This window comes from Natator depressus, chromosome 6 (assembly GCF_965152275.1).
Source record: "Natator depressus isolate rNatDep1 chromosome 6, rNatDep2.hap1, whole genome shotgun sequence".
In the NCBI taxonomy this organism is placed as follows: Eukaryota; Metazoa; Chordata; order Testudines; family Cheloniidae; genus Natator; species Natator depressus.
In genome coordinates, this window is record NC_134239.1 from 60,414,596 (window position 1) to 60,440,563 (window position 25,968).

General features: G+C 45.0%; 2 protein-coding genes across 3 annotated transcripts in view; one reads left to right on the forward strand and one right to left on the reverse strand.

Annotated features, from left to right (window-relative positions):
• Window positions 1–5,038: 5,038 nt before the first annotated feature.
• Window positions 5,039–25,382, forward strand: LOC141989117 (transmembrane protein 178B-like). Its single transcript, XM_074955464.1, has 4 exons — window positions 5,039–5,417; window positions 15,082–15,195; window positions 17,503–17,640; window positions 23,911–25,382. The coding sequence occupies exons 1-4, from the start codon at window positions 5,039–5,041 to the stop codon at window positions 24,153–24,155; spliced, it is 876 nt and encodes a 291-aa protein (XP_074811565.1). The 3' UTR covers window positions 24,156–25,382.
• The window catches only part of PSMC3 (proteasome 26S subunit, ATPase 3), a 38,639-nt gene continuing 19,477 nt past the window's right edge, over window positions 6,807–25,968 (reverse strand). Inside the window, exon 13 of one of the 2 annotated variants that reach the window (XM_074955463.1) lies at window positions 6,807–7,142. The gene's annotated coding sequence lies outside the window, so the exon portion shown is untranslated. The remainder of the gene's footprint in view (window positions 7,143–25,968) is intronic. The other variant, XM_074955461.1, reaches the window with a different exon arrangement.

A 25,968-nucleotide genomic window follows, 5' to 3' on the forward strand; every position in this document is an offset into this window, starting at 1 on the left:
AGGTTGTTTAAAATACATAAGGTGCTTTCAGTAGCCAAAGCTTTAGGAATAGATCATGGAATAGGGCCTATGAGGAGCCAAGTATAGCTTGCTAACTGCAGGGGTATTGCTTTGTGTTCCACTAGCAGTGGAAGAGAGAAGGAGCTGGAAGAGGGTATGGGGAGGAAACTGAGAGGAATTGATGTTGGAGGTAGGTAGTAAGACTGAGAGGTAGGGTGAGTCTTTAAATTGACTGGTTTAGGAAACATTAATTTTCTGGTCTTCTCTGGAGATTAGAGAGGGCTGCAGATTAAATCAAATGCAACATTTCCAATTCATTTTTAATTCTTGATGTGATTATGGCTTCTGACTTGGCAGGTGCAAAAACTTCTTCATTTGCAGAAGAATGTTAGTCCTGTAATTCCCCTTTACATCTTGTGACTCTAAGGTACTAACAAGAGTGTGGTCCCACGTGGACAACACACACAACCATTAGAGAACCATGTTAAAACATGATTTAAAGAGGCTGCAACACAATTCCCCAAAACAGTTAGGTCTTGTCTACTGTGCCTGATGGAGCCATGGTATGAGGCAGTGACAGAAGAAGCAGGCTACCCAGTATGGTGGGGTTTATGGTGTGGATAGACCCTTACATTTTGCATTCTGGCTGTGAGCATGCACCTATATTGTCCAGGTTTAGCACAAGCAAGACAATGTCCGATACACACTTCCATTCCTGAGAGCTGATTTCTAGCCTGAAGATTCATAAAGACCACTTTTTTTATTCAGGCAACTCAAGGATGGCCCAGAAAAGGGTTAAACTTCTCTTTCAGGCCTAGCAAACTGCTGAGTTTCTCCTGGATACCAGGCTTGCAGAGACAAAGTCTGAACAACTAACTGGCTTTGAACAGTGATAAAGCTGCAGCTGGAGGAATAAGTCCCGTGAAAGAGCCAGGATCAGAAGAGATTTTGTGCCTCTGGAGAAGCTGTATTTAACTAAAACTGAGTCAAGCTAGCTTACTTCTCATTGCATACAATCAACGGGCTTTTTCTGCTGTTTAGGCCTTGTTCCACATTAAGGTGGTAGGGGTGGGGAGGAAGAATCATAAATGATCATAAATGCAGCTGTCCGTATTTTGTTGACTTAAAAAATCATGACGCTTTGTTTCTTAACTTTCTGAGTATTCTCAATGCAGCTCTTCACCATTGGGGTGCTTCTCAGAAGCCTGCCACCTTCTGGGAAGTTTTGACTCTTGGGGATGGGAACACCCATTTTTTCTTTGAGACATGGAACATTCCAGGTTAAGCTGTGTTAGGTGTGTGGATTCTGCACACCCTCACTTCCTTGCAACCTGGAAAGCAGCAAGTCAGATCTACCTCTACATCCACTTTAGTCAGTTGGCCATTGTTTTTCCCCAGTTAGGGTTTTTCTCTTGATTGTTTTCTTAGCTCTGGCTCTGTAGTGTACTAAAATATAGGTTTAGAGGAAATTTTCCGTGTACTCCCCTCCCCACCACTATCTTATCTACTAAATATGGCAGAATCTGCAAAAAGGATGGGGTTCAAAGAATGACTCACTGGAGGCTCCAATTTTCTCATTTCCTACTAAAGCTAGGCTTGTGTAAAGTGAGCAACTCCATCCCAAGAGTGTGGATTTGTGCTGTGAATCTCCTTAAGAACTCAAATTACTGGTAAGTAACACTTTTTGAATGAATTTTCTCATATCTTCTCCTTCCTTAAAGACTATACAATTCAGTTGAAAGTAATGAGCTGAAATGTTAGTTTAAAAGCATGTGTTGCTTTCAGTTTTGAACAGTTCTGTTCTTCTTACAGATACAGTGGGCTTTTACAAAAGTGATCACAGATGAAGTGAGGTAGGGTAGGTGCACTACACAAAAATGAGGAAGCTAGTTAAATGTAGAGTAAAATGAACAGTCACCAGCATGAAATGCCTGCCAGCTGTATGGAAACTATTTAAAAACACCATAATAGAGGTGCAAATTAAATGTTTACCCCCAAATTAAAAAACAGAGGATCAAAACAATGCCACCATGGCTAAATAAGAGTAAAAGAAGCAGATAGAGGCAAAAAGGCGTCCTTTAAAAATTGGACGTCAGATCCTACTCAGGAGAATAGAAAGGAGCATGAACTCTGGCAAGTCGAGAAAGGAGGCAGGCCAAAAAAGAATTTGTAGAACAACTAGCACGATTCATAAACTAACAGCAAAAAAAAATTTTTAGGACATCGAAGCAGGAAGCCTGCCACTGGATGATCGAGGTGCTTAAGGAAGACAAGGCTGTTGTAGAGAAGCTAAATGAATTCTTTGCATCAGTCTTCACTGCAGAGGATGTGAGGGAGATTCCCACACCTGAGGCATTATTTTAAATGACCAATCTGAGGAGTTGTCCCAGATTAAGGAGTCAACAGAGGTGGTTTTGGAATAAATTGATAAACAGTAATAAGTCACCAGGACCAGATGGTATTCACCCAACACTTCTGAAGGAACTCAAACATTAAATTGCAGAACTACCAACTCTGGTATATAACCGATCACTTAAATCAGCTTCTGAACCAGATGATTGGAGGATAACTAATGTGATGCCAATTTTTAAACAAGGCTTCAGAGATGATCCTGACAATTACAGGTCGATAACCCTAACTTCAGTACCAGGCAAATTGGTTGAAACTATATCTAATAATTCTGTTTCTTACTATGTAAATGAACATGATTTGTTGGGGAAGAGTCAACATAGCTTTTGTAAAGGGAAATCATGCTTCATCAATCTATTAGAATTCTTTGAGGTGGTCAACGAACTTCAACAAAGGTGATACAGTAGTGTATTTGGACTTTCAGGAAAGGTCTCTGACCAAAGGCTCTTAAGCACAATTAGCTGTCATGGAATAAGATGGAAGGCCCTCTCATGGATCAGTAACTGATTAAAAGAAAACAAAGGGTAGGAATAAGAGGTCAGTTTTCAGAATGGAGAGAGGTAAATAGTGATGATCCCCAGGTATCTGTACTGGGACCAGTACTGTTCATCATATTCATAAATGATCTGGAAAAAGGGGTAAACAGTGAGGTGGCAAAGTTTGCAGATGATGCAAAATTATTCAAGATAGGTAAATCCAAAGTAAACTTTGAAGAGTTCCAAAGGGATCTCTTAAAACTGGGGGAGGAACAAAATGGCAGATGAAATTCAATTATTATAAATGCGAAGTAATGCACATTGGAAAACATAATCTGAAATATACATACAAAATGATGGGACTAAATTAGCTGTTTCATTCAAGAAAGAGATCTTGGTGTTTATTGTGGATAATTCTCTGAAAACTTCTACTCAATGTGCAGTGGTAGTTGAAAAAGCTAACAATGTTAAGAACAGCATAGATAATAAGACAGTAAATATGATGATGGCACTATATAAATCCATGGTATGCCCACACCTGGAATACTGTGTGCAGTTCTGGTCACCCCATTTCAAAAAAGGTACATTAGAAATGGAAAAGGTATAGAGAAGGGCAACAAAAATGATTACATGTATGGAACAGCTTCTATGGGAGGAGAGATTAAGAAGATTGTTGTCTCTTTTCCAAACTGAAAAGTCCCAAAGGGAGGCTATGATAGAAGGCTATAAAATGATGAATGGTGTGGAGAAAGCGAATAAGGAAGTATTATTTACCACAGGAACCAGGAGCTACCCAATGAAATAGGCAGCACATTTAAAACACAAACTCAACTCCCAGTCTACCTGTAGAATTGGTTGCTAGGGGATGTGAAGGCCAAAACTATAACCTGGATTCAAAAAAGAATTAGATAAGTTTATGAAGAATAGGTCCATCAGTGGCTATTACCCAAGATAGTCAGGGATGCAATCCCATGCACTGGGTGGCCCTAGACTTCTGACTGTGAGATGCTGCAGCTGGATGTCAGAGGATGGATCACTTGATGGATTGCCCTGTTCTGTTCATTCCCTTTGAAGCTGTTATTGGCCACTGTTGGAAGATGGGATACTGGGCTAGATGGACCATTGGTCTGACCCTATAGGGCCAGTCATACACATGTAGCATACAAGCTCACTATACCCATCTGGTAAGGCCCTTCACTACAGACATGCAGTACCCCTATTCTAGATCTAAGTCCTCAGACAGATTTACAGATACCCTTCATGACTATCTTGTAACACTCATCTGTTCCGGTCATGGCTCTCTCCAGCTTCACTTGGCTATGATCATAAGATGGTACGGCAGAATGGCTATTCACTAGAGACTGGGCTATCGCTAGTACCCTAAGTGGGATTTCAAACATGGTTCTCAAAGGGCTGCCCTTGTGCTCCCCTCTTAACTATCTAATAGCCAAAGTCTGCTGGTGAGGGAGTCCCAGAGACTTTTGTAGGTCCGTTTCTTGGGGTGGATCCTATCGTTGGGTTTAACGTTGTCTTGCTTTGAAAGAGTTACGTGGCCTGCATCACCAGAGTATCTGGCTGTGCCCTGCTGTGGCCACTTGAATTTGGGCCAGCTGGAGAAAAGCACAGCCTGCGATGCCTGCAGCATTTCACACACGCTTTCCTGCCAGAGGCAGCGGCAGATGGAAACACGTTTTCTTAAATTTCAGGGGCAGCGTTTCAGGAGGCGCAGACCGCGAGGAGGGAGGGCACGGCACGGCAGATGATGCCCAGTCATTCCCTTGAGGGGGAGACCGTGTTTAGGGGCCTGCAGGCGGGAGGTACCCAAAGGCCGGGGCACTAACCGCCGTGGCCCCTCCGGCCCTGGGCCGCTCTCCCCGGCCTGCCGCTGGAGCAGAGCGCACGTTGCGCGCTTGCGAAGCGGCTTTTTGGCAGCCAGAGGTTCCCTGCCCCGCAGGCGCCGGACTTCGGTGGGGCGGGAACCCGGCTGTAGCCTCGCGCCGCCGGGGCCGCGCCGCCCGGGGCCAGGCTTCCTCCGGGGCAGGCGGGACCGTGCCCTGCTCCGGGCGCCCTTTCAGCGTCCCGGGGGCGGCTGCCCGGCTGCCGGGGACGCGCTGCCGCCCGCCCAGCCGCTCCCCGCCCCCGGCGCGGGTAAGATGGCGGCCGCGGCTCAGGCGCTGAGCGGCTCGGGGCTGCTTCTGGCCGCTGCCGCCCTCGCCCTCCTGGCCGTGGCCATCGGCACCGACTCCTGGTACCAGACGGACGCGCGGCGGCACCGCGAGCGCTGCCGGGGCTTCGGCCACAAGCGCAGCGACCCGCCCGGCTCCATGTCGGCGCCCAGCCCGCACCTGCCGCTCCGCGCCCGCCCCCCGCGGGCCTTGCTGCCCGGCCACCCCCCGGCCTCGGCCCCGGCCCCGGCCGCCGCCGCCCTGGACTCGCACTGCGGCCGCCGCTTCAACTCCACCGTGTCCGGGCTCTGGAGGCGCTGCCACCGCAAGGGGTACGAGCCAGACAGCGAGGAGCTCATCCGGAAAGGTGCGGGGCTGCGAGCTGGGGGCGGAGTGAGGGGGGCCGCTCGGGGGAGGCTGGAGGGGGAGGCCGGTCGGAGGGGGCCTGACAAGCGGGTCCGGTGCAGGGGGGGCAGTCCGGGGTGCTGGGGGGTCGCGGGGGGGGCCGAGACGGGGATTCGGGGGGGGGGCGGAGTGGGGGGCAGCTGGGGGCTCTGTCCAGTTGGGAGGAGCCCGCGCTGCCCTTTCCCTGGGCTGCCCCCTGCCGGTAACCGGGTCCCCTGAGGTTGAGCTGAGCATCTCCGGAGGCTGGAGCAGCCGCTGTCCGCGGTGCTGAGCCCTCCTCGCTCCCCGTTGAGCCCCAGGGAGCTGGTGCCGACCGGCCGAAAAGAGCCGTTGGGAAGGGCTGCGGGTCTCTGTCGCCCACCCGGCGACCGGGTCTCCGCTGCCTGCTGGGCCGAGGGCAGACCCCGGCGGGGGGGCTGGGGCCGGTTCTGCCCCCTCAGCCTCCCACCTGACTGCACCAGTTTCTGGTGTGGGGGTGGCAGCAGCGCCCAGCTGCTCTGGGCCTGTCTCTTTGGAGCGGGGGGGGGGGGGGCAGGGAAGCAATGCCACTGCCGGGTGGGTAGTGTAGCTCAGGCAGCCAAGGAATTGCAAGGGGATTTGACACCTTCCCTTGAAGCTGGAAGGGAGCACTGGTGGCTCCAGGGGAGGGAGCTCACAGCCCTGGCCAGGAGTCTGTGGGTGATTGTGGCTTTTCACAGCCAGGTAGCTTTAAAAGGTTGTTATATGTACGTTGGAAGACCGGGTGGCAGATGCCTACCCCATGTAGCACTGCTACAGCTGTGCTGTTGTCTTGGCCAGGCCTGGGTCTGATCAGGGTGCTTCCCTCCTTGTCATTGAAAACATTTAGGCTGCCCAATTTGGTCTGCAGGGCTTTTCCCAGTCTATTTTATAAAGTCCCCATCATTGGAACTAGTGCCATTGTCCCAAGGAGACCCTTCCATATATCCCCTGGAGGGATTTTTCCTCCCTCATAACAAACCTATGAATTTGCTTCATTGGGTCAGTATCTTTTTGGCAGGTAATGGCCAAGAAAAAGGTGAAATATTCCAGGCATGGTCTTACCTGAGCTGTAGAGAAAGGACCTAGCCCCTCCTATTACATCATGTGAAACTTCCATGTATCTTAATAGGTATGTACCCTCTCCCACTGCATGATCATCCCTCTGCTATGCCCCAATCTCTATGGTGGGGATAGAACTTTGATCCTGCTCCACCAGCACAGGCCCCTGCTGCGTGAGTTAAGAAGATTATCAGGGAATATGACACACAGTTGAGCAATTGTTTGAACATTATAATATTTTATTCTGATAGTGCAAACAGTGTGCTGTCTGACTTAGACAGGTATGAAGACAGCCCCTGTCCCAATGTGCTTGCAATCCAGATAGACAATCTACAGAGAGTAGTTACGAGGTGGGATACAACAAAAATTCTGTTCTAAAGAACATGATTTACTGATCCAAGAGAGATTTATTAACATGGATGAGTGAGGGGTGGGAGGAAAAGCTCTTTGACTTAGGCACAAAATGAAAATAAATAGCAAAAACCAAATGTTCCGGTAGTTTTTGATTGTGTCCTCCAGCTGTGGTTCAAGTCCCCATAGCCCCTGTACGACAGAAGATGGAATGACTCACTGTGGAGCTAGATTTCATCTCTGAATCCTCTCTAATGTGCAGCTGTGGCTCTTGTTCCTAGAAATGCCATTACAAAATAAATTAGCTTCTTTCTCCATTTAATCTACCAGGATCCATTTTCATTTATATTTCCATGTTGATTTCATTCCACTAAAAGGCAGTTCATTAGTTTCATTTTATTAATTGACCTTGCCATTTTAAAATGTCTACCTCTGTTTCTGCTTCCTATTGAACCATTCTGCTTCTACTGAAATTACTAGCATTTCCCTCCCTCAAAGTCCCCCCCACATTACTTCGAGTCTCACTGTATTGTTCTTTTTTTAAACCTTGCCAAGAGTCCATTCCCATCAGCCAGAAAAGTGCAGGGGTTTTTTGGCACAGGAGTGGTGGTTCTCTGTCTAGTGCTTGATCCACTCACCTCTTTACTCATGGAAGTAAAGTCATTCACATCTGTTAGTATTGCAGGATCATGGATTTAAATAGATCTGGCTCTTTTCTCACTGTTTCCTCCTCATTCCCTGCCTTGCTCACAGCCTCTCCCCACCCAACTTTCCTGTGGCTACAGTTTGTAACCAGCCTCCTCAAGTCAGTGAGGGAGATGACTTTGTCATTGTGCTCTTTGGTCAGGGACATTATTATGTTTGGGGAACTATAGGCAAACATTTTCCCTTGTTAGGATCTGCAGGTTGTTACAATTTATCATTGCAAGGCTCTCTTTCTCCTTGCTTTGCAACAAACCCAGATCTGAAACCTTAATGGGGACTACTAATTGATTCATGGAAAAAGAAGAAATTTCAGAGGCCCGCAATGACAGAGGAATAAATGACCTTATAAGATTTCAATAGAGATTTTCTAAAAGATTTATTAAGGAAGCAGTCTAGAAAGGGGGAAATCCATTGTTTCAATTCCTTATGGGCCTTTCTCAAGGTTTGAATAAACTAAGTTGACCCTGCCTTTTATATAATTATTTACCTATTACTACAAAACAAAAACTGATAACAGAAATAGTATCTGGTAATTTGGATGTAGTAACTTGCATTATTACATGGTAATATGATTTTTATAGAGACTTTCAAGCATCTCAACCTTTACAGATGAAAATTTCAGAACATAAATGTACAATAAGGTAGAGAAGCTGAAAACTATCATGAGCAAAATTTTGCTGAGGAAATATTTAAACATAAGAGGGAATGCTAATGGGGGATTGTTTTAAAATGCTTTTATTAAATGCCCCAAAACCCCACACTTTTTCAATCATGAAAAGATTTCTTGGATAAAAAAAATTCTGATTAAGAGGGGAGGTGAAAGAAGCAATATAAAATAAAACAAATGGAGAACCTGATGGCAATGAGTGCCATCAGGAAATTGAGATAACTTATCTTATCAGTTAAAGGGATCTGTGGAAAAAACCCCTATGGATAGCAGAGTTAAAAGACACGAAGAAGTTACTTAAATATAATCTGGAACACAAAAATCCTAGCAATGGTATACGACCATGTAAAAAGGACTGGGGCCTATTTTATAGCACCTTCCTTCTACCAGACCAGGCTTTGATCTTGCTGAACCAGCTCACTTCCTTAGTTAGTTCTGTCTGAGCTCTCTCAAGGAATCCAGGGAAGCAATATCCACGAGTTAGTTTTATTTTAAGCCTTCTTACCAAACAAATTAAAACTTTGCAGACTCTTTCCTCAAAGTCTGTGCAGGCTAATTGGTTGCTTCCCCAACTCTGACCCTCATGCTAGTAACTTCCGTAATTAAGATGTCCTGGCACTTGCCTCAGCAATAATGGACTCCACACAGTCTCCCTTCTGTCTATTTGGTCTCTGGAGCAATAGCTCTCTGCATTAGCCCCTGTAGCAGTGCACTGGGAGCACAGGCCCTGTGGTCCCTCAGCTTTCTGGAAGATATTGCAGTTCTTTCCTCCATGTCCTACTCTTTTTCATATGCAACAGACAGGGCTAGTTAACCAGTTAGCTAGCTAGCTAGGTGCAGGCCTCTGGCCCCAGAGGAATGGTACCCCTTATACTTTACAGTCCCATATGAGAAAAGGAAGGTAAAATTATCAATCATCATACAGAAAAGGCAGTAGTAGAAAATAAATATTTTTTTCTCTGTACTTAGAAATTAGCAGGAAGATGTAAGTGATATCATAAAGTGATAATGAAATACATACTATCCCATCAGTAACGAGGGAGAATGTTAAATAGCAACTGTTAAAGTTAAAACACTTTAAAATTTGCAGGACTGGATAACTTGCACCCAAGGCTATTAAAGGAATTGGGAGAGGAGCCCTGTGAACAATTAACATTGATTTTTAACAAATCTTGGAACACAGAAGATTCCAGAGGACTGGAAAAGCCAGCATAGCGCCATCATTTTAAAAGGTTAAACAGGATTACCCAGGAACTTTAGACCAGTTACCGGGACATAAATCCTAATCAAGATTGTGAAAGACTAATATGGGATGCAATCAATAAAGAATTAAAAAATGGTAGGATGATTAATCCAAATAAACATGGTTGTATGGAAAATGTGTCTTGTCAAAGAAACTTTTATATATATATATTTAAATTTTGGATGTTTTAGCCATGGAATATCAAGCAAGAGTAGGGGCTGGTATTTCCTCTGTATACAGTACTGTATTAGTGAATACTGTGTTTACTTCTGGTGTCAACACTTCAAAAAGGATGTTGAAAAACTGGAAGGAGTTCCGAAAAGAACTACAAAAATTATTTGAGATCTGGAAAACATGCTTTATAGTGAGAGACTAAACAAGCTTAATCTATTTAATTTATCCATGAGAGGGTTAAGAGGTGACTTGATCACAGTCTACAACTGTCTTCATGGGTAAGAGATTTGTGATAGTTAATGGCTCTTTATTCTAGCAGAAGGAGGCAGAACGTTATGCAATGGTTGAGAGCTGAAGCTAGAAAACCTGAATAGAAATAAGACACAATTGTTTAACAGTGAGAGCAATTAAACTTTGGAGTAATTTACCTAGGGATGTGGTGGATTCTCTAACACTTGCAGTCTTTAAATCTAGACTGCAAATCTTTCTAAAACGTATACCATAGCTTGACCAGAAGGTATGGGCTTGATGCAGAAATTATTAGATGAGGTTCTTTGTCCTATGTTATATAGGTGGTCAGACTAGATGATCATAATGGTCCCTTTTGGCCTTAATATTTATAAACTTCAAATTCACCTTCAGGGAAACACTTCTTGAGATAGTATCTTCTGTTTCCACCCTACATTTTACAAGACTAGAGTAAATTTTAAACTCTGAGAGAAAGTAATGAACTTAATATTTTGAAACCAGATGCATATTGGATTTATATTCTAAAAACATTTAAACCATCAGGTTTAAATAAAGAGCTGGTGCGTCTTTGTTTTAATTAATGGAGTTTTAACCAATGAGTCCTTAGTGCAGATCCCTTGGGACATAAGTGATCAATAAAGCAAGCTATGCTCTTAAATTTTATATTTATATACTGAGATAAAAATGTAAAATTGCTTCTCATAGATATGTGATGGTACCATTATTCTTTACAGTAGTCTATCTAAAATAGGTTTTACCTTTGACAAACCCTGCCTAACTCAATGTAGGAGGTAAATCATAGAGTTTGTTTTTGGGCCTATATTGCAATATCTGTTTACTAATGTGACACTGATTTTTATAAGATTTGATTAATGTGGATGTTAGTTTTGTATAGAATTTCTAATTGTATAATTGTATTATACCTAAGGCTACGTTTTAGTCACGGGTATTTTTAGTAAAAGTCACGGACAGGGCACGGGCAGTAAACAAAAATTCCTGGCCTGTGACCTGTCCATGACTTGTACTATATACCCCTGACTAAATCTTGGGCGTTCTGGGGCAAGAGGTGGCCTGCTCCTGCTCTGGGGCAAGGGGCAGATGCACTGGCCACTGGAGAAGTCACAGAGGTCCCAGAAAGTCACAGAATCTGTGACTTTGATGACCTCCATGACAGACTTGCAGCCTATATTATAGATTCCATAAAAACTCACACCAAGAAGCTAGATCTATAACAGGGGAGGCCAAACTGTGGCTTATGAGCTGTATGTGGGTCTTTTATCTTTAAAGTGCAGCTCTTGGAGTCCCCCACGCCCTCCCCTTTCTCCACCTACTAGCCTGGAGGGGTGAACTTGGGATCTCTGCCTGGTGGTGGGCTAGGGGCTTCTGCCCTGCAGGGAGGGGGGTCTTGAGGACTCAGCCCCATGGGGCACACCTGCTGGGGCTCCAGGCTTTAGCAGGAGCAGGGCTGAAGACCGAGCCTTGGTAGGTGTCATCTGCGGGGTTGAAGCCCTGCCAGGTGTGCCCCGGCTCTTGAGTTTCTCAAGATTGTCATATGCGGCTCGGAGGGTCAGTAACTTTGGCCACCCCTGATCTATAAGGTGTACACACTAAAGATTCAACCCTACCCTATAAAGTGTTTAGTATGGTAAATATTAATAATTGGATAGGTAATCAGTGATTGACGATGATTGGGATTACTTAGTTAATTAGATACCATGATGTGGAGGATGTGGCCTAAGTACTTAATTCAGAGCTGTACAAATCTTTTGTGAATGAGACCTGATCCCATTGAAGTCAATAAGAGTTAGATTGAGTTCTGGGAGTGGACAAGAGGCATCCATACAGCGAAATCCCCCATATTACCTCTCTGAATTAAGTCTTTATTAACAAAATTCAATTCTTGTTCCTCTGTCCTTGTTGATGAGAGCTGTATAAGGACTTAGAGAGGGAGCACACTCTGGAATCTCCCTCTTTAGTGTGGTTTTACAAATCTATGCGCTCAGATTCAATTATAAAATAAATTAAAATCAACAGTCTTTTAGCATGTGGGAAATTGAGATCACCTCTCTCCCATCCCCTTCTCAATTTCTAAATATCCCCGGACTTAAGAGGGCCCCAGGTACTTGCCTTTTTTTCCTTGTGAAGTCTGTCCCTCCCCCAATACCCAGTGGAGCCTGGTCTGTGCTGAGAGGTTACTGTCCCAATGAATCTCATGAGAGAAGGAAATCATAAGAACATAGGATAAAAATGGCCAGACTGGGTCAGACCAATGGTCCATCTAACCTGGTATCCTGTCTATGACAGTGGTCAGTGCAAGATGCTTCAGAGGGAATGAACAGAACTGGGTATTTTAGAGTGATCCATCCCGTTATCCAGTCCCAGCAATTGGAGGTTTTGGGACACCGAGAGCATGGGATTTTATCCCTGACTGCCTTGGCTAATAATCATTGATGGATCTATCATCCATGAACTTATCTAATTCTTTTTTGAATCCAGTTATACTTTTGGCCTTCAACACCCTACTGCAACAAGTTCCACAGGTTGTCTGTGTTGTGTGAAGAAGCACCTTCTTTTGTTTGTTTTAAACCTGTTGCCTGTTAATTTCATTGGGTGACCCCTGGTTCTTGTGTTCTGTGAAGGGTAAATAACACTTCCCTATTCACTTTCTCCATAGCATTCATGATTTTATAGATCTCTTTATAGATCATATCCCCCCTTAGTCATCTCTTTTCTAAGATGAACAGTCCCAGTCTTTTTAATCTCTCCTTGTATGGAAGCTGTTTCATACCCTTCATCATTTTGGTTGCCTTTCTCTGCACCTTTTCCAATTCTAAAGATGATCAGAACTGCATGCAGTTTTCAAGGTGTACCATAGATTTATATAGCAGCTTTATGATATTTTCTGTCTTATTATATATCTCTTTCCTAATGGTTCCTAACATTGTTAGCGTTTTTGATTGCTGCTGCACAATGATTTGAATGTATTAGAGAACTAGCCACAATGACTCCAAGATCTCTTTCATGAGGGGTAATATCTAATTTAGACCCCATCATTTTGTATGTATAGCTGGGAACATGTTTTCCAATTTGCATCACTTTGCACTTACCAGCATTGAACTTTATCTACCATTTTTGTCGCCCAGTCATCCAGTTTAGTGAGATCCCTTTTGTAATGTTTTGCAGTCAGCTTAGGACTTAACTATCTTGAGCAATTTTGTACTGTCTGTGAATTTTGCTATTTCACTGTTCACCTCCTTTTCCAGCTCATTTATGAATATATTGAACAGCACTGGTTCTCACTACAGATTCTTGGGGACCCCACTATTTACCTCTCCATTGTGAAAACTGACCATTTATTCCTGTCCTTTTGTTTCTGGTCTTTCAACCAGTTATTGATTAATGAGAGGACCATCCCTATTATCCCATGACAGCTTAGTTTGCTTAAGAGCCTTTGGTGAGGGACCTTGCCAAAGGCTTTCAAGTACATGATATGGTCTGGATTATCTTTGTCCACATGCTTGTTGACCCCTCTCTCAAAGAATTCTAATAGATTGGTGAGGCATGATTTCCCCTTGGAAAAGCCACATTGACTCTTCCCCATCATATTATGTTTGTCTGTTCTTTACTATACTTTCAATCAATTTGCCTGGTACTGAACTACACTTACCAGCCTGTTATTGCCAGGATTGCCTCAGGAGCCTTTTTTAAAAATCAGTGTCACATCTATCCTCCAGTCATCTGGTTCAGAGGCTGATTTAAGTGATAGGTTACATACCACAGTTAGTAGTTCTGCAATTTCATATTTGAGTCACTTCAGAACTCTGGGGTGAAGATCATCTGGTCTGGTGACTTATTTAATTTATCGACTTGTTCCAAAATCTCCTCTATTGGTACCTCAATCTGGCAGAGTTCCTCAGATTAGTCACCTAAAAGAATGGCTCATGTGTGGGGATCTCCCCTATATCTTCTGCAGTGAAGACTGATGCAAAAAATTCATTTAGTTTCTCTACAATGACCGTATCTTCCTTGTTTAGCACCTCAATTGTCCAGTGGCCCCACTGACTGTTTGGCAGGTTTCCTGATTCTGATGTATTTAAGTTTTGGGGTTTTTTTTGTTTTTACTGTTTTTGTATGCTTATCTTCAAATTCTTTCTTGGTTTGCTTATTATACTTTCACACTTGTCTTGCCGGAATTAATGCTCCTTTCTATTTTCTTCACTAGGATTTGACTCCCAATTTTTATTGGATTCCTTTTTCCCTCTTTTACCCCGCTGTTTAGCCATCATGGCATTTTTTTGGTCCTGTTTTATTTATTTGTCGTATAGATATAATTTGAGCCTCTATTATGGTGTTTTTAAACAGTCTCCATGCTGTTTGCAGGCATTTCACTCTTCTGACTGTTCCTTTTAAATTTCTGCTTAACTAGCTTCCTCGTTTTTGTATAGTTCCCTTTTTTGAAGTTAAATGCTATTGTGGTGGGTTTCTTTGGAATTTTTCCTCCTACAAGGATGTTAAATTTTAATTACATTATGGTCACTGTTACCAAGTGGTTCAGCTAATATTCACCTTCTGGACCAGATACTGTGCTTCACATAGGACTAAATCAAGGATTGCCTCTCCCCTTATGGGATTCAGGACAAGCTGCTCCAAGAAGCAGTCATTAATGGTGTCTAAAATTTTTATTTCTACATCCCTTCCAGAGGTGGCATATACCCAGTCAATATGAGGATAGTTGAAATCTCCCATTATTACTGAATCTTCTGCTTTTGTAGCTCTCTCTAATCTCCCAGAGCATTTCACAACCACTGTCACAAGGAGCTGTTCCCTAGTATGCTTTTACTAGTGTTTTGTTCACTCCCAAGCAATGGGGCTGCCTTCTCCTTCAGTGACTATTCCACACTCACCCCCTCCCCTTTTAATCGCAGGTCACACTTTGTGCGCTCATCCCAAAACTCATTCACAGTCACAGTCCCTTTTTTGGTTACACTTGTTCTGTTGCTGTCCTATTCATTTTCTGGCTTGAGTTAGTGGGTTAACTTCAAACTAAGACCATCATGTGTCTGCCATGCTAGACTGGCAAACTCTGCTTCTTAGGACAACAGAGGGAAGGAGGCACTTCCTAAAGTCAAGCTAGGTACAGGGATTTCACTTGAACATTGATCTTTCTGTCTCTTTCAGGAGTTATTCAGCGCTGCACTGCTGTGAAGTACCATTACACCTCATCCTCTCTGCCACGCAACTTACCCATCAATATTACCAACATCATCCGGCAGGACGAGTGGCATGCTCTCCGTAAGTAATCCAGACTCTTACCAATGCCATGCACCCTTACTGAGCAGAGTACAAGCATATTCAGAATCTTTCATATCTAGGTCACTGCCATGACTTCAGTACCAAATGGGGCACTGATGCAGAGATTAGTGACTGGTATCTAGAGCTAAAATGAACATTAATTAGGGAGGCTGGAGACAAGCAAATTATGTTAATAGAAAGTTAATAGAAAGTGACCCAAGTGTAGAGGACATTTGGAGTGGCTAGTGCAGGGGCCATATAAATTGGCAATAATGGTGCAGATCTGCTCGGGTGTGATGGAAGTGTCACTGCAGTTTATTGAATACCCTCTCAGCGGCTAGGTGTTGGTCAGACTCAATGCTGAAGCACAGATTAGTCCTATTAGGTAAGGGCTATACACTTATTTGATTTGTACAGTGCCTGCCATGCTTTCTCTCTACATCCCAAATGGTGCATAACCTCTTTCTAGCTCCCTAACTCTCATGACCTCTCCTCCCAGAAAGCATGCTAATTTTGACTTTTCCACAAGCTCATCCCTGCATCCTCCTGGTCATAGATTCATAGATACTAAGGTCAGAAGGGGCCATTATGATCATCTAGTCCGACCTCCTGCACAACGCAGGCCACAGAATCTCACCCACCCACTCCTGCAAAAAACCTCTCACCTATGTCTGAGCTATTGAAGTCCTCAAATTGTGGTTTAAAGACTTCAAGGAGCAGAGAATCCTCCAGCAAGTGACCCGTGCCCCATGCTACAGAGGAAGGCGAAAAACCTCCAGGGCCTCTTCCAATCTGCCCGTGAGGAAAATTCCTTCCTGACCCCAAATATGGCGATCAGCTAAACCCTGAGCATATGGGCAAGATTCACCAGCCAAATACTGCAGAAAATTCTTTCCTGGGTAACTCGGATCCCATCCCAAACCCCTCGCAGCTGCCTGGTCACCTGCAACCCACGTGAAAGTGCTCCACTCTCTCTCTCCTTCCTCACCTACTTCCCCTATTTGTCCTATCCAAGTTCACCTTGCCTTCTGGGGTTCCCTTCCTGGACTCCTGAGGATATGAGCTACTAGGCAACCCAGCTTCCTCTGTTCATTTCTACCCTTTTTTACTTACCAGCAGAAGCTTAGGTGACTTTTTATGCAATTAATGCAACATGACTGAGATCATGCTGTAGCCTCACACATCTGCATGTTCACAGAGGTGCTGCACATGGATGCTGTCACAAAGAACTATGGTTAGAGAGACATACAAGAAAATGCCACAGGGCTTGACAAGTCTGTAGGTGTAGGGCTCAGAACACCAGATTCCTACATTCTGGTCTAAATTTTGAAAAGTTATTAGTGATTTTTGGTGTGCCCAAGTTGAGACACATTAAAGGGGCCTGATTTTTAGCAAGTGCTGATCATCAGTCCTATGAAAATAAAACCTTTTTAGAGTGATGCAAGTTGGGCTCCCAAACTCATTATCATTTTTTAAAAGGTAGCTCTCGGGTCCAGCAAGATCAGAGACAAGTAGGTGTACTACAGTGAGGAAGAGAGGAGCTGAGCTCTAGATAGCATTACCCAGTGTCCCTGATGCCCCAGTACACAGGGTACACCCCATCCACTTCCCCAGCCCCATTTGAGCTCAGGGAAAAGAGAAACTGCCAGGAGAAGCCAGCCAGAAACTGAGTTGACGGCAGCAGCAGAAAGAAGCAGGGACCTCCAGATGTTGAAGACATCAGTGTCTGGATATTTTTTTTACAGCTTTTACTATGGACAGTCTCTCCCGTTTTGATTAGCTGTTTGCTCCAATCCTGTTCCCTCAGTCTCTTCACCTCAGCCTCACTACACCTGCCCTCCATACTTTTCCCCATTTCCTTTACCCCCTCCTTTCAGTATCTCCTTTCTTTTGCTTTGTCTCTCTGTCTAGCTAATCACCTCCCAACAACAACAAATAACCCTAGTGTAACAAAGCAACAAAAAGTTGTGGTTTTAACAGGTTTGCAAACCATCAGAGTGTTTACTATGCTGTTATGTTGTATCCCTTCTACCCATCACCCTCTGTCCAATTTGTCTCTTGCACTTCAAGACAGTGTGTAGTTCCCAGCACAAAGGGGCCCTGGTCTCAGTGTGCCTAGACACTACTGTAATGCAAACAATTTCTTTCTAAGAGGGTGCAGTAAGGGAAGCCCATCAAGGATACTAACTTTAGGGACAGTAGACCTAATAATCTCAGTGGATTGTGTCTGTTCTCTCTCTCCCCTCCCCACAATCCTGTCTTGGTGTCTCCTTTGTTTCTTCCCCTCTTGCTCCTCTCTCTCCTCAGATCTGCGGAGAATGACAGCCGGTTTCATTGGCATGGCAGTCTCCATCATCCTGTTTGGCTGGATCATTGGTATGCTGGGCTGCTGTAAACAGCACGAGCTCATGCAATATGTGGCAGGGCTGCTCTTCCTCATGGGAGGTGAGAGTTTTTCTCTTCATTCTAATATCAAACTTTTGATAGAAAGCATTAGAGCCACATCCCAAGCAGGTAGAAGTACAATCAGCCTCATCAGCAAACTGCACAAAGCCATTTATTAATGCAATAGTTGATGTAACAGAGGTTGAAATTTTAGACACATGTGGCAGGAGATGAGTCAGGGTTCTTCTTTGCACCTGTGTCAGTGTAGATCTCACTGTAGGCATGCATGCAAGATCAGAGTCTTCTGAGTAGCGGTGTCCATCAAGGCTGTGCATGTCCCCTGTGCCATCTCGTGCTCCTGCGCGAGGGCATAAAGGGTGGGGCAGTAGTGACCCTCCCTCAGTTCCCTCTTGCTGCCCATGGAAGTGAGGCAGAATCTAGTGACTGCTCGACCCACTACACTCTTCAGTCCATCTGGTGAAGAATTATGTCCCTATACTTTCTCTAAAGGATATATATTTTTTTAAATGGCAAATTGATGATCTCTATGTACAGCAAGACAAGGGGCTTAGTGCCAAACACCACATCTCATGGCAGAGTCCACTCTGGGTTCGAACCCTACCTATCCTGCAATGGGCTGATCTCCCTCAAGGATGGATACAGACGAGGCCTCTTCTGTCTAGGAGAGCTACCTCCTGAATAAGTGCTTTTTATGCAAGTCCTTCTCTGCCACGACCCACAAGTCCAGGGAAGTGGGGCTCAAGCTACATTTGCTTGAGCAGTCCATTTGGGTCACTCTAGTTGTAACAGTCACCTCTGGGTCCAGAGTGAGGATGGATAAGACAGCATTGGCCAGTGCTCATTTAAGGACTTAATACTTCGTGATGGAGCAGTGGAAAGTAGAGAACGCTGGCAGAGTCGGCGCTGAACACTTCAGTGTCAAGTAAGACCTCAGCATGGGCACCTCAACTGCAACAGTCCTGGCATTGATTAAATCAGCATGAACAACTCCAGCTCCCGTACCAACTGCCCTGACTCAGGCAGCACAGCCAGCCCCTGTGCCCACTCATAAATAGCATACCAACTTGTGTAGTTGGTCTGAGAATCCGTGTAACTCTGACTGAGGGGAGATCCCGGATGGAAGACAAGGGAACACCACTTCAAGGACAAAGCTCCTAATCAATCATGCAGAACAAGAGACCCAGTTGCAGTGATGCTCGGCTCTATCATGAGTAAGAGGCTCAGGTATTCTCCGGAGATATCCTTGTCACTCCCAGAGATGTTCCCAATACTGAAGAGATGGCTGGTACCAGCCTTGTACCATTACTGAGCATCACCCTGGAATGAGGTGAGAGATTCCTCCTCCCCATCACTGATGTAATTCTTCTTGCCAGCGCCGAGCAGAAAGTCCTGTCTCCTGTCATCAGAGAACGACCCAAGGAAGGTATCTAGGAGCGCAACCAGCAGGGAGGGGGCACTGGGCCAGCCAGCCCTAATGTGGCCAATATCTGTATGGCATGCCATATTGGTCTTACTGACAACTGTCCTCCCACATGTCAAGGAGCAGATCACCTTCCTGCACTCCATGCTCTCCAGCAGCTTTTTTGGCTGGGCCACCCACACTAGAACCAGACATGGGCCCAGAGAAAAGGAGACTAGAGGACAGCCCGCAGCATCCTCCAATGGCAGACAAGGCGGTAACACTAGCATTTGCCTCAGCAATAGAAGACTCTAATACCTTCCAGGACTTCCTGTCCTGAATGGTAGAGACCTTGGACATTGAGATTAAGTTCATGTAAAGAGTCTCACAAGCTCTTTGATATTCTGAGTGCGATGACCCTCGTCAGCATCACTCTCCCTGTTAATGAAAGGATCCCACAACTGGCGAAAGAGCTATTGCAGACCCCGGCCACTCTTCCTCCCACCTCCAGGAGTGTGGAGAAAAGGTATCAGGTGTTGCCAAAAGGTTTTGAGCACTTCTGTGCTCACCCAAACCCAGGTTATTGGTCATCTGCAGTGCAAGAGAAATCAAAGTCTAAGAAGGGCACGCCTAAGAATAAAGACCCACAAAAGGCATCTTCATCAGGTGTTGCTTTGGGTGGTGAATTACCAAGTACAATTACTTCATGTGGGAAAGAATAGCAGGGATAACATGAAAGATCATCAAGGAGGAGCAGATGGTTCATGGGAACATTGCTGCAGGTAGCGATGGATGCCTTTGATACGACTGCAAGACTGATTGCTTCAGCCCTCACTACAAGACAGGTCTGCTGGCTCCAGGCACTGGGCATACCACAAGAAGTACAGGCCATGATAAAGGACCTGCCTTTCTAGGGAATGGCGCTCCTAAACTAGTGGACAGATGAAGTGCTCCACTTCCACAAGGATTCAAAGGCCTTTTTAAGGACCCTGGGATTTAGACATCAGCCCCCTACAGAAACTCTTACAAATATCAACTCCACCAATGGCAGGGGAGGTTGTCTTACTTCTAGGGCCAACAGCTGGAATATCAGCCGCAGGGGATGCCCATCTTCCACCTCTTTGGCCAACCCAGCTTCCTCTGAGACAGCAGATTTGATGGGAGGGTTGAGAGACACAACGGTGCTGATCAGAAGTCTATAACTACTTCGGCAACTATTTTGCTCCATTCCAACAGGCCTGGGTGGCTGTCACAGGTAACAAAAGGCATTAGACAACATTGCCCAAGGCTACCCTGTACGGTTCTATTGACTACATTCTGCCTTCCCCATCGGTGACCTCTCTCAAAAGAGCCTGTTAAAACAAAAATGACCTCATTGCTTCATCTGGGAACCATAACTGAGATACCATAGGAATACGGATATTTCTTTATCCTGAAGAAGAGAAGGAGCAGTCCTATCCTAGGCCTGAGACAGATTCAGGATGGTAATATTTTTCTCCATCTCTGCAAGCAAAGGACTGGTTCATGGCTCTCAACTTGCAGGATCTATACTTCCATATCCCCATCCAGCTAGCACACAGGAAGTATCTAAGATTCACGGTGGGGTCAAACTATTACCAATAGTAGGTGGTGCTGTTTGGACTCTCTGTGGCCCTGAAAGTCTTCACAGAATGCCTAACAGTGGTAGCAGCACAGCTCAAAAGAAAAAGCATCCATATCTATCCTTACCTGGACAATTGGCTGATCAATGGTGGATCTCAGCAGGAATCTGCAGCACAACTGAAGTACATCATCCCTCTCCCTATTCTCTCATCTGGGACCCCTAGGTATGTCTGCATGGCCCACTCCTTTTGGTGTAGAGTACAGACCCTACATGCCCTGCTACCGCAGTGCAGTGCAGGCGGTGACACACTGCTTAGGAAAGTAGAGTAAGGACACGCCTAAACCCTATTGGTACATACCCTACATGCCCAAGCAGTGCCTCCCTTGTCTATAGTGCTGTTTTTAGCAGTGTAGTGTCCCGCTGCCTTCATATTCCTGGAGTCTTTCCCCACCACAGCGAAAGGCTCGAGCAGTGAGAAAAGGCTCTGTCAGGGGAGGAAACGCTGCAGCAGTTCCCCATTGTTGGAGCCTTTCCCTGCCGCAGGGAGCTGCCAAAGCCTTTCCCCACTTTCTGCCCCCAGCCAAAGCCTTCAACTGGCATGTATAGCTACACACCGCAGTGTGGATATAGCTTGCTTTTCACGGCTGTGTGTAGCTGCACATATCCTATACACTGCTGCTAGTGGTGTGCAGTGTAGTTGTATCCCTGATGAACTATGAAAAACAGTCTCTCATCCCATCACAGATGATAGAGTTCGTAGGAGCCCTGATTCCAGTTTGGAGAGAGCATCCCTTCCTGAAGAAAAGTTCCTGCCCCAGCAATCACTGGTGCTCAACTGCAACTGTATGAATGTGTCTGGGCTGCTAGGCCACACTGCTTGGCAGACTTCACTTGCAACTGTTCTACCTTTGTCTCAGGTAGCTGTATTCCCCAACAAAACACCAGATGAACAAGAAGATGATGGTCTTACTGCAGGTTGTCACAGAACGGAGCTGCTGGAAGGAACCTGAAAAATGGGCTTGGAGGCGTTACCATTCTGAAACCCCCCCCACCCACACCCCCCTTACTATTTTAATCACACACACATCAGGTACAGATTGGAAAGCCCACTGGAACATCTACAAATGCAAGGAACTCAGTTCCTAGAGAATTAGGAGACTCTACATCCATGTGCTGGAGTTCACAGTCAGGCTAGCCCACATGGCCTTTCTATCTGTTCTTCAAAAACTCCACAGTGCAGCTCCTAATGGGTAACACCTTGTGATGCACTACATAAACAGCTAAGGAGGCATCTGCTTGGCTCCTCGCTGCCTGGAAGTCATCAGGCTCTAGCCATGAAGCCAACAGGGATAACCCTAATGGGTTTTCACCTCCTGAGTGTCGCCACCAACCTAGTGGATTTCTTAAGCAGAGAATCAGTAATCACTTATGAATAGTTGTTTCATAAATTCCAAGACTAGAAGGGGACCATTGGCATCATCTGGTCTGACCTCCTGTATAACACAGGAGATAGACCTCTCCCAAACTGATTCCAAGCATGTAGCTTTAATCTTCCTTTAAAATGGTCCATGATGGAGTGTGGTGGAAGTCCCTCATTGATCTGATATTCCTATGTTGCACCTTCACTAAAAACCACAAAATGTGAAAATTGGTAGTTTAGGTCAATAACTAGGATAAAGGGATTTGAAGCCATGTCAACCAAGGTTTCTGAGAAAAGATGGCCTGGAAAATAGCTCATTTTCCAGGATGCAAAAGTATTCAAACTTTTTTTTTTCCCCTGTGAAGTGGCAAAAAAAGAAAGGCAGGAGACATGCAACATAGTTTACTAGCCTAGCCTAGCTGAGATATTGTGCACAGTGCAAAATTTAGTGGAATGAGATGAAGATTTGGCAAGCTCCAGCATGTTTAGCGCATTGCTAAATGTGGCAAAGGCAGAGCACTCCTGCTTCCTTTACAAAAAAAAATTCTAGTCTTTTACCTAGCAATGAGAGCTTAGCATAAAATCTGCACGCAAGAAGGCTGGTCAGTGGAGAGAATGAATGTTGGTTTGTAGCAAAAGGTTCATAAGAGGACATTTTACTTTGTACTTAAGTGAGGGAGAGCAGGGGAAGCTCAAAAGGGCCAGATCTAGGCTACAAGTACTTCCTGAGCTGGGAGGCAGGGGGACTGCCCTAGTTAGAGGAGTCTGGGTATCTGCTCTCCTCTAGTCCATTCAGGGAACCGAGAAGGCCACTGTTGGTAGTTGTGTCCAAAACAAACAGTCCCCCTGGAGGCTGAGCGGCACAAAGCACTCCACTTACAAAACAGCAGCACAATGTTCTGGCTTCCCCGCATGAAGGTTGGCTGGTGTGAGACGTGTCACTTTAACTCCTGGCTTTCCAACACTTTGGTTTAAATGACCTATCCAGGACATGCATGGTGGATATAGCTACAACCTTAAATTTGTTGGTGCATAAATATTCAGCACAAATGCATGCCAGGTGCTTTAATAGTGAAGGCTGCACCTTTACCAAGCCAAGAAAGGCTTCCCTTCAGCTTTCTCTGGAAATGGGTGAAAGAACAGCTGGAAGTTTACTATGGAGGCCTGCCTAGCTCTACTGAAAGTTTGGTGAGCTGAGGGGGTAAACAGCATGGTTGTAGAAATCTAGCTTCCCATTTCAGCTAAGGGCACTGACAGGAAAGGAGTCAAGTTAGCAAAATACAGCAGAGAATGGGAGAAAATTAATCTGAAACAGCTCCTGGATGGTAGGGCATAGTTGAGACAAGTGTAGGAGTGAGCACTAAGGCCATGTCTACACTAACTGCTGCTGCGATCAATGCAGTGGTGTTGATTTAGGGGGTCTGGTGAAGATCTGCTAAGTCAATAGCAGAGCACTCTCCCATCAACTGGGGTACTCCACCTCCTAGAGGAGTAAGGTAAGTCTGCAGGAGAACATCTCATGTAGACACTGCAGTAAGTTGACCTTAGCTACATCAACTTGAGTTACTTTATTCACATTACTTGAGTTATGTAACTTAGGTTGACTTACCATAGTAGTGTAGACAAGACCTAAGTTAGGCAGGTGAGTGTAATGGTCGGAGGGGAAGCTGACCTGAGCAGGTGGAAAATGAAATGCAGTGTAGTGGAGTTGTAGGCTGTGTTTTGGGTGTTTTTAAATCATTTTCTGTATGATTTCACTGTAAAGAATAAAAGCTCATCAAGAGGCTGAGGCTTTGGGAGGGAGGAAGGAAGGAAACTATGGATACAGCTGCATTGCTTTGCAGGCCTGGTCAAAGGCCTACTATTCTTTTTGCTTTCCTCCTGCAGGTACATGCTGTATCATCTCACTCTGTACCTGTGTGGCTGGGATTAATTTTGAGTTGTCTCGCTATCCTCGCTATGTCTATGGGCTGCCAGAGGATATCAGCCATGGCTACGGCTGGTCCATGTTCTGTGCCTGGGGAGGCCTAGGACTTACTCTTTTGGCTGGATTCCTCTGCACGCTGGCCCCCTCACTCAATGCCTCTCGTACTGCTGTACAGAAACCCAGACAGGAAAATGGAGCTGTGTGACCTTGAAGGGTGCAGGAGAAGAGACTCCAGCAAGCACAACCCACAGTTTTACATAGGCTAACAGCACCATGGACATTTCTGCCCCATTGCTGAGGGTGGTGCACACCTGTGGAACAAACTAGGGATGTTAAAGGTTTTTAGCCAAGTCTTGTGGTTCTCTGGCTACAGAATTTCTGTCAGACTCTGCAACAAGCTGGGGTTGACGTCTCACTGATTTGCTCATTGATTTAAGAGGAGTTTTTCTTTTATACACAAGGGATTATCTCCTGTTTAGTTGAAACACTAACTGCAGCTCTTTTGTTCTAGTCCAGTTGTGGAGGATTCTTGTCCATTATAAATGTATAGCTGCAGAGTTTGTGTAACGCTGACCACCCTTCCAGCTGGCTTGGCCTCCAGCAGTTTGGCTCAGCCCTCCATTTTCCAAAAGAGCCCGGAGATCCAAATAACGGTTCAGGCAAAGGGCAATTCATCCATCCTCAGTATTGATAGATCTTCTGCTAGTGGCCACTACTGAACTTGCTTGGAAAGACAGCAGGAGTTAAACAAACCAGCCTTCCCCTTCTTTGGGGACAGGGGGGAGTTGGTCCTCTGCTCTCCACATCAGGCCCTTCCTGCAGCTGAAGTCAGTCACTTCTTTGCCAGTTAATGCACATGACCCTAGGAGCTACAAGCAACATTAATTCACTGTGGAATTGTTCCACAAGGGGAGAGAGGTGCGTTTCTGTGGCAGTGGTTTCAGCTCCTGGGATCAACCTCAAGGACCCAGCCTACCTGCAAGGAAAGAGCTCTCTGTGAAAAGAGTGATAGCTTTTACTGTTGAGCTTAGAGGGAGACATGTTGCCACCATGAAGATAGAGCAGTAACAGTAGTTTGTTGCAGTATTACCAGAAGATTATTTTCCCCAGAAAGCTTGGCTTATGCTCCTTTCATACACTGGCCCTAGTTGTCCATGTGGGATATATCAGCTGTGCACAGTTCAGTTGATTCCATGTTCTGTAATCAGCACTAAGGCTAACTCAGGAACATGAGCCAAGCTACTGGCAGGTAAAGTTTTCTTTCATACATACCTCCTGCTGCTCCCCCACTAGGTGCAGTGGGAGAGGGATGTGTTTCTCTAACACAACTGAATGGCATGTAAGATAAGCAGTGCTAAAGTCAGTATATTTATAAAGTGTCATTTTTAAATGGAGGCTGTGATTCTCAACTGGCATTAAAGTACTGAAAAACTTGAATGGCTTGATGAGTTATTTTGCAGAGCAGTAACTATTCACTCCACTTCAAGCTGTATACAATAGCCATATATTAACAGGTTGAGAAAGGGGTGCAACAGTCACCAAGAGGGAAGGATCCTGGGTGGAACTAGGAGCAAGAAGGTAAGAACATGCTTTTGCAAAGGAGAGGTAAAGAGGCTTGTGGTATGGGACAAGTACATGACCCTAACGAAAGACTGCTAAAGCCAGGGTAGCATTAGACAGGCTCTGCTTAGCTGTTTGCCTCCACTGGCTGTAGCAGTGAAAGAATTGTATATGTGTTGAGGACCTTGTTGCCCAATGGTTTATTTAGATTAGTCACTCCTGCTCCACAGCAAGTGGCTCTAAAACATAAGCAATTACTCCCACCCTAAGACGTAAGACTTCAAAGCCAATTTCACATTCATGGAGGGGATTAATTATTTTCCCTTCAAGCTGTAGCATTATGAACCTTATCTAGCCAAGAATTTTTTTTTTTTAAAGGAGGAAAAAAAAGCTTTATTTTTTTCCAGCACATAATATGACCAAACAGTCCAGTCTTAACCATCCTCTGTTTAGTCCAG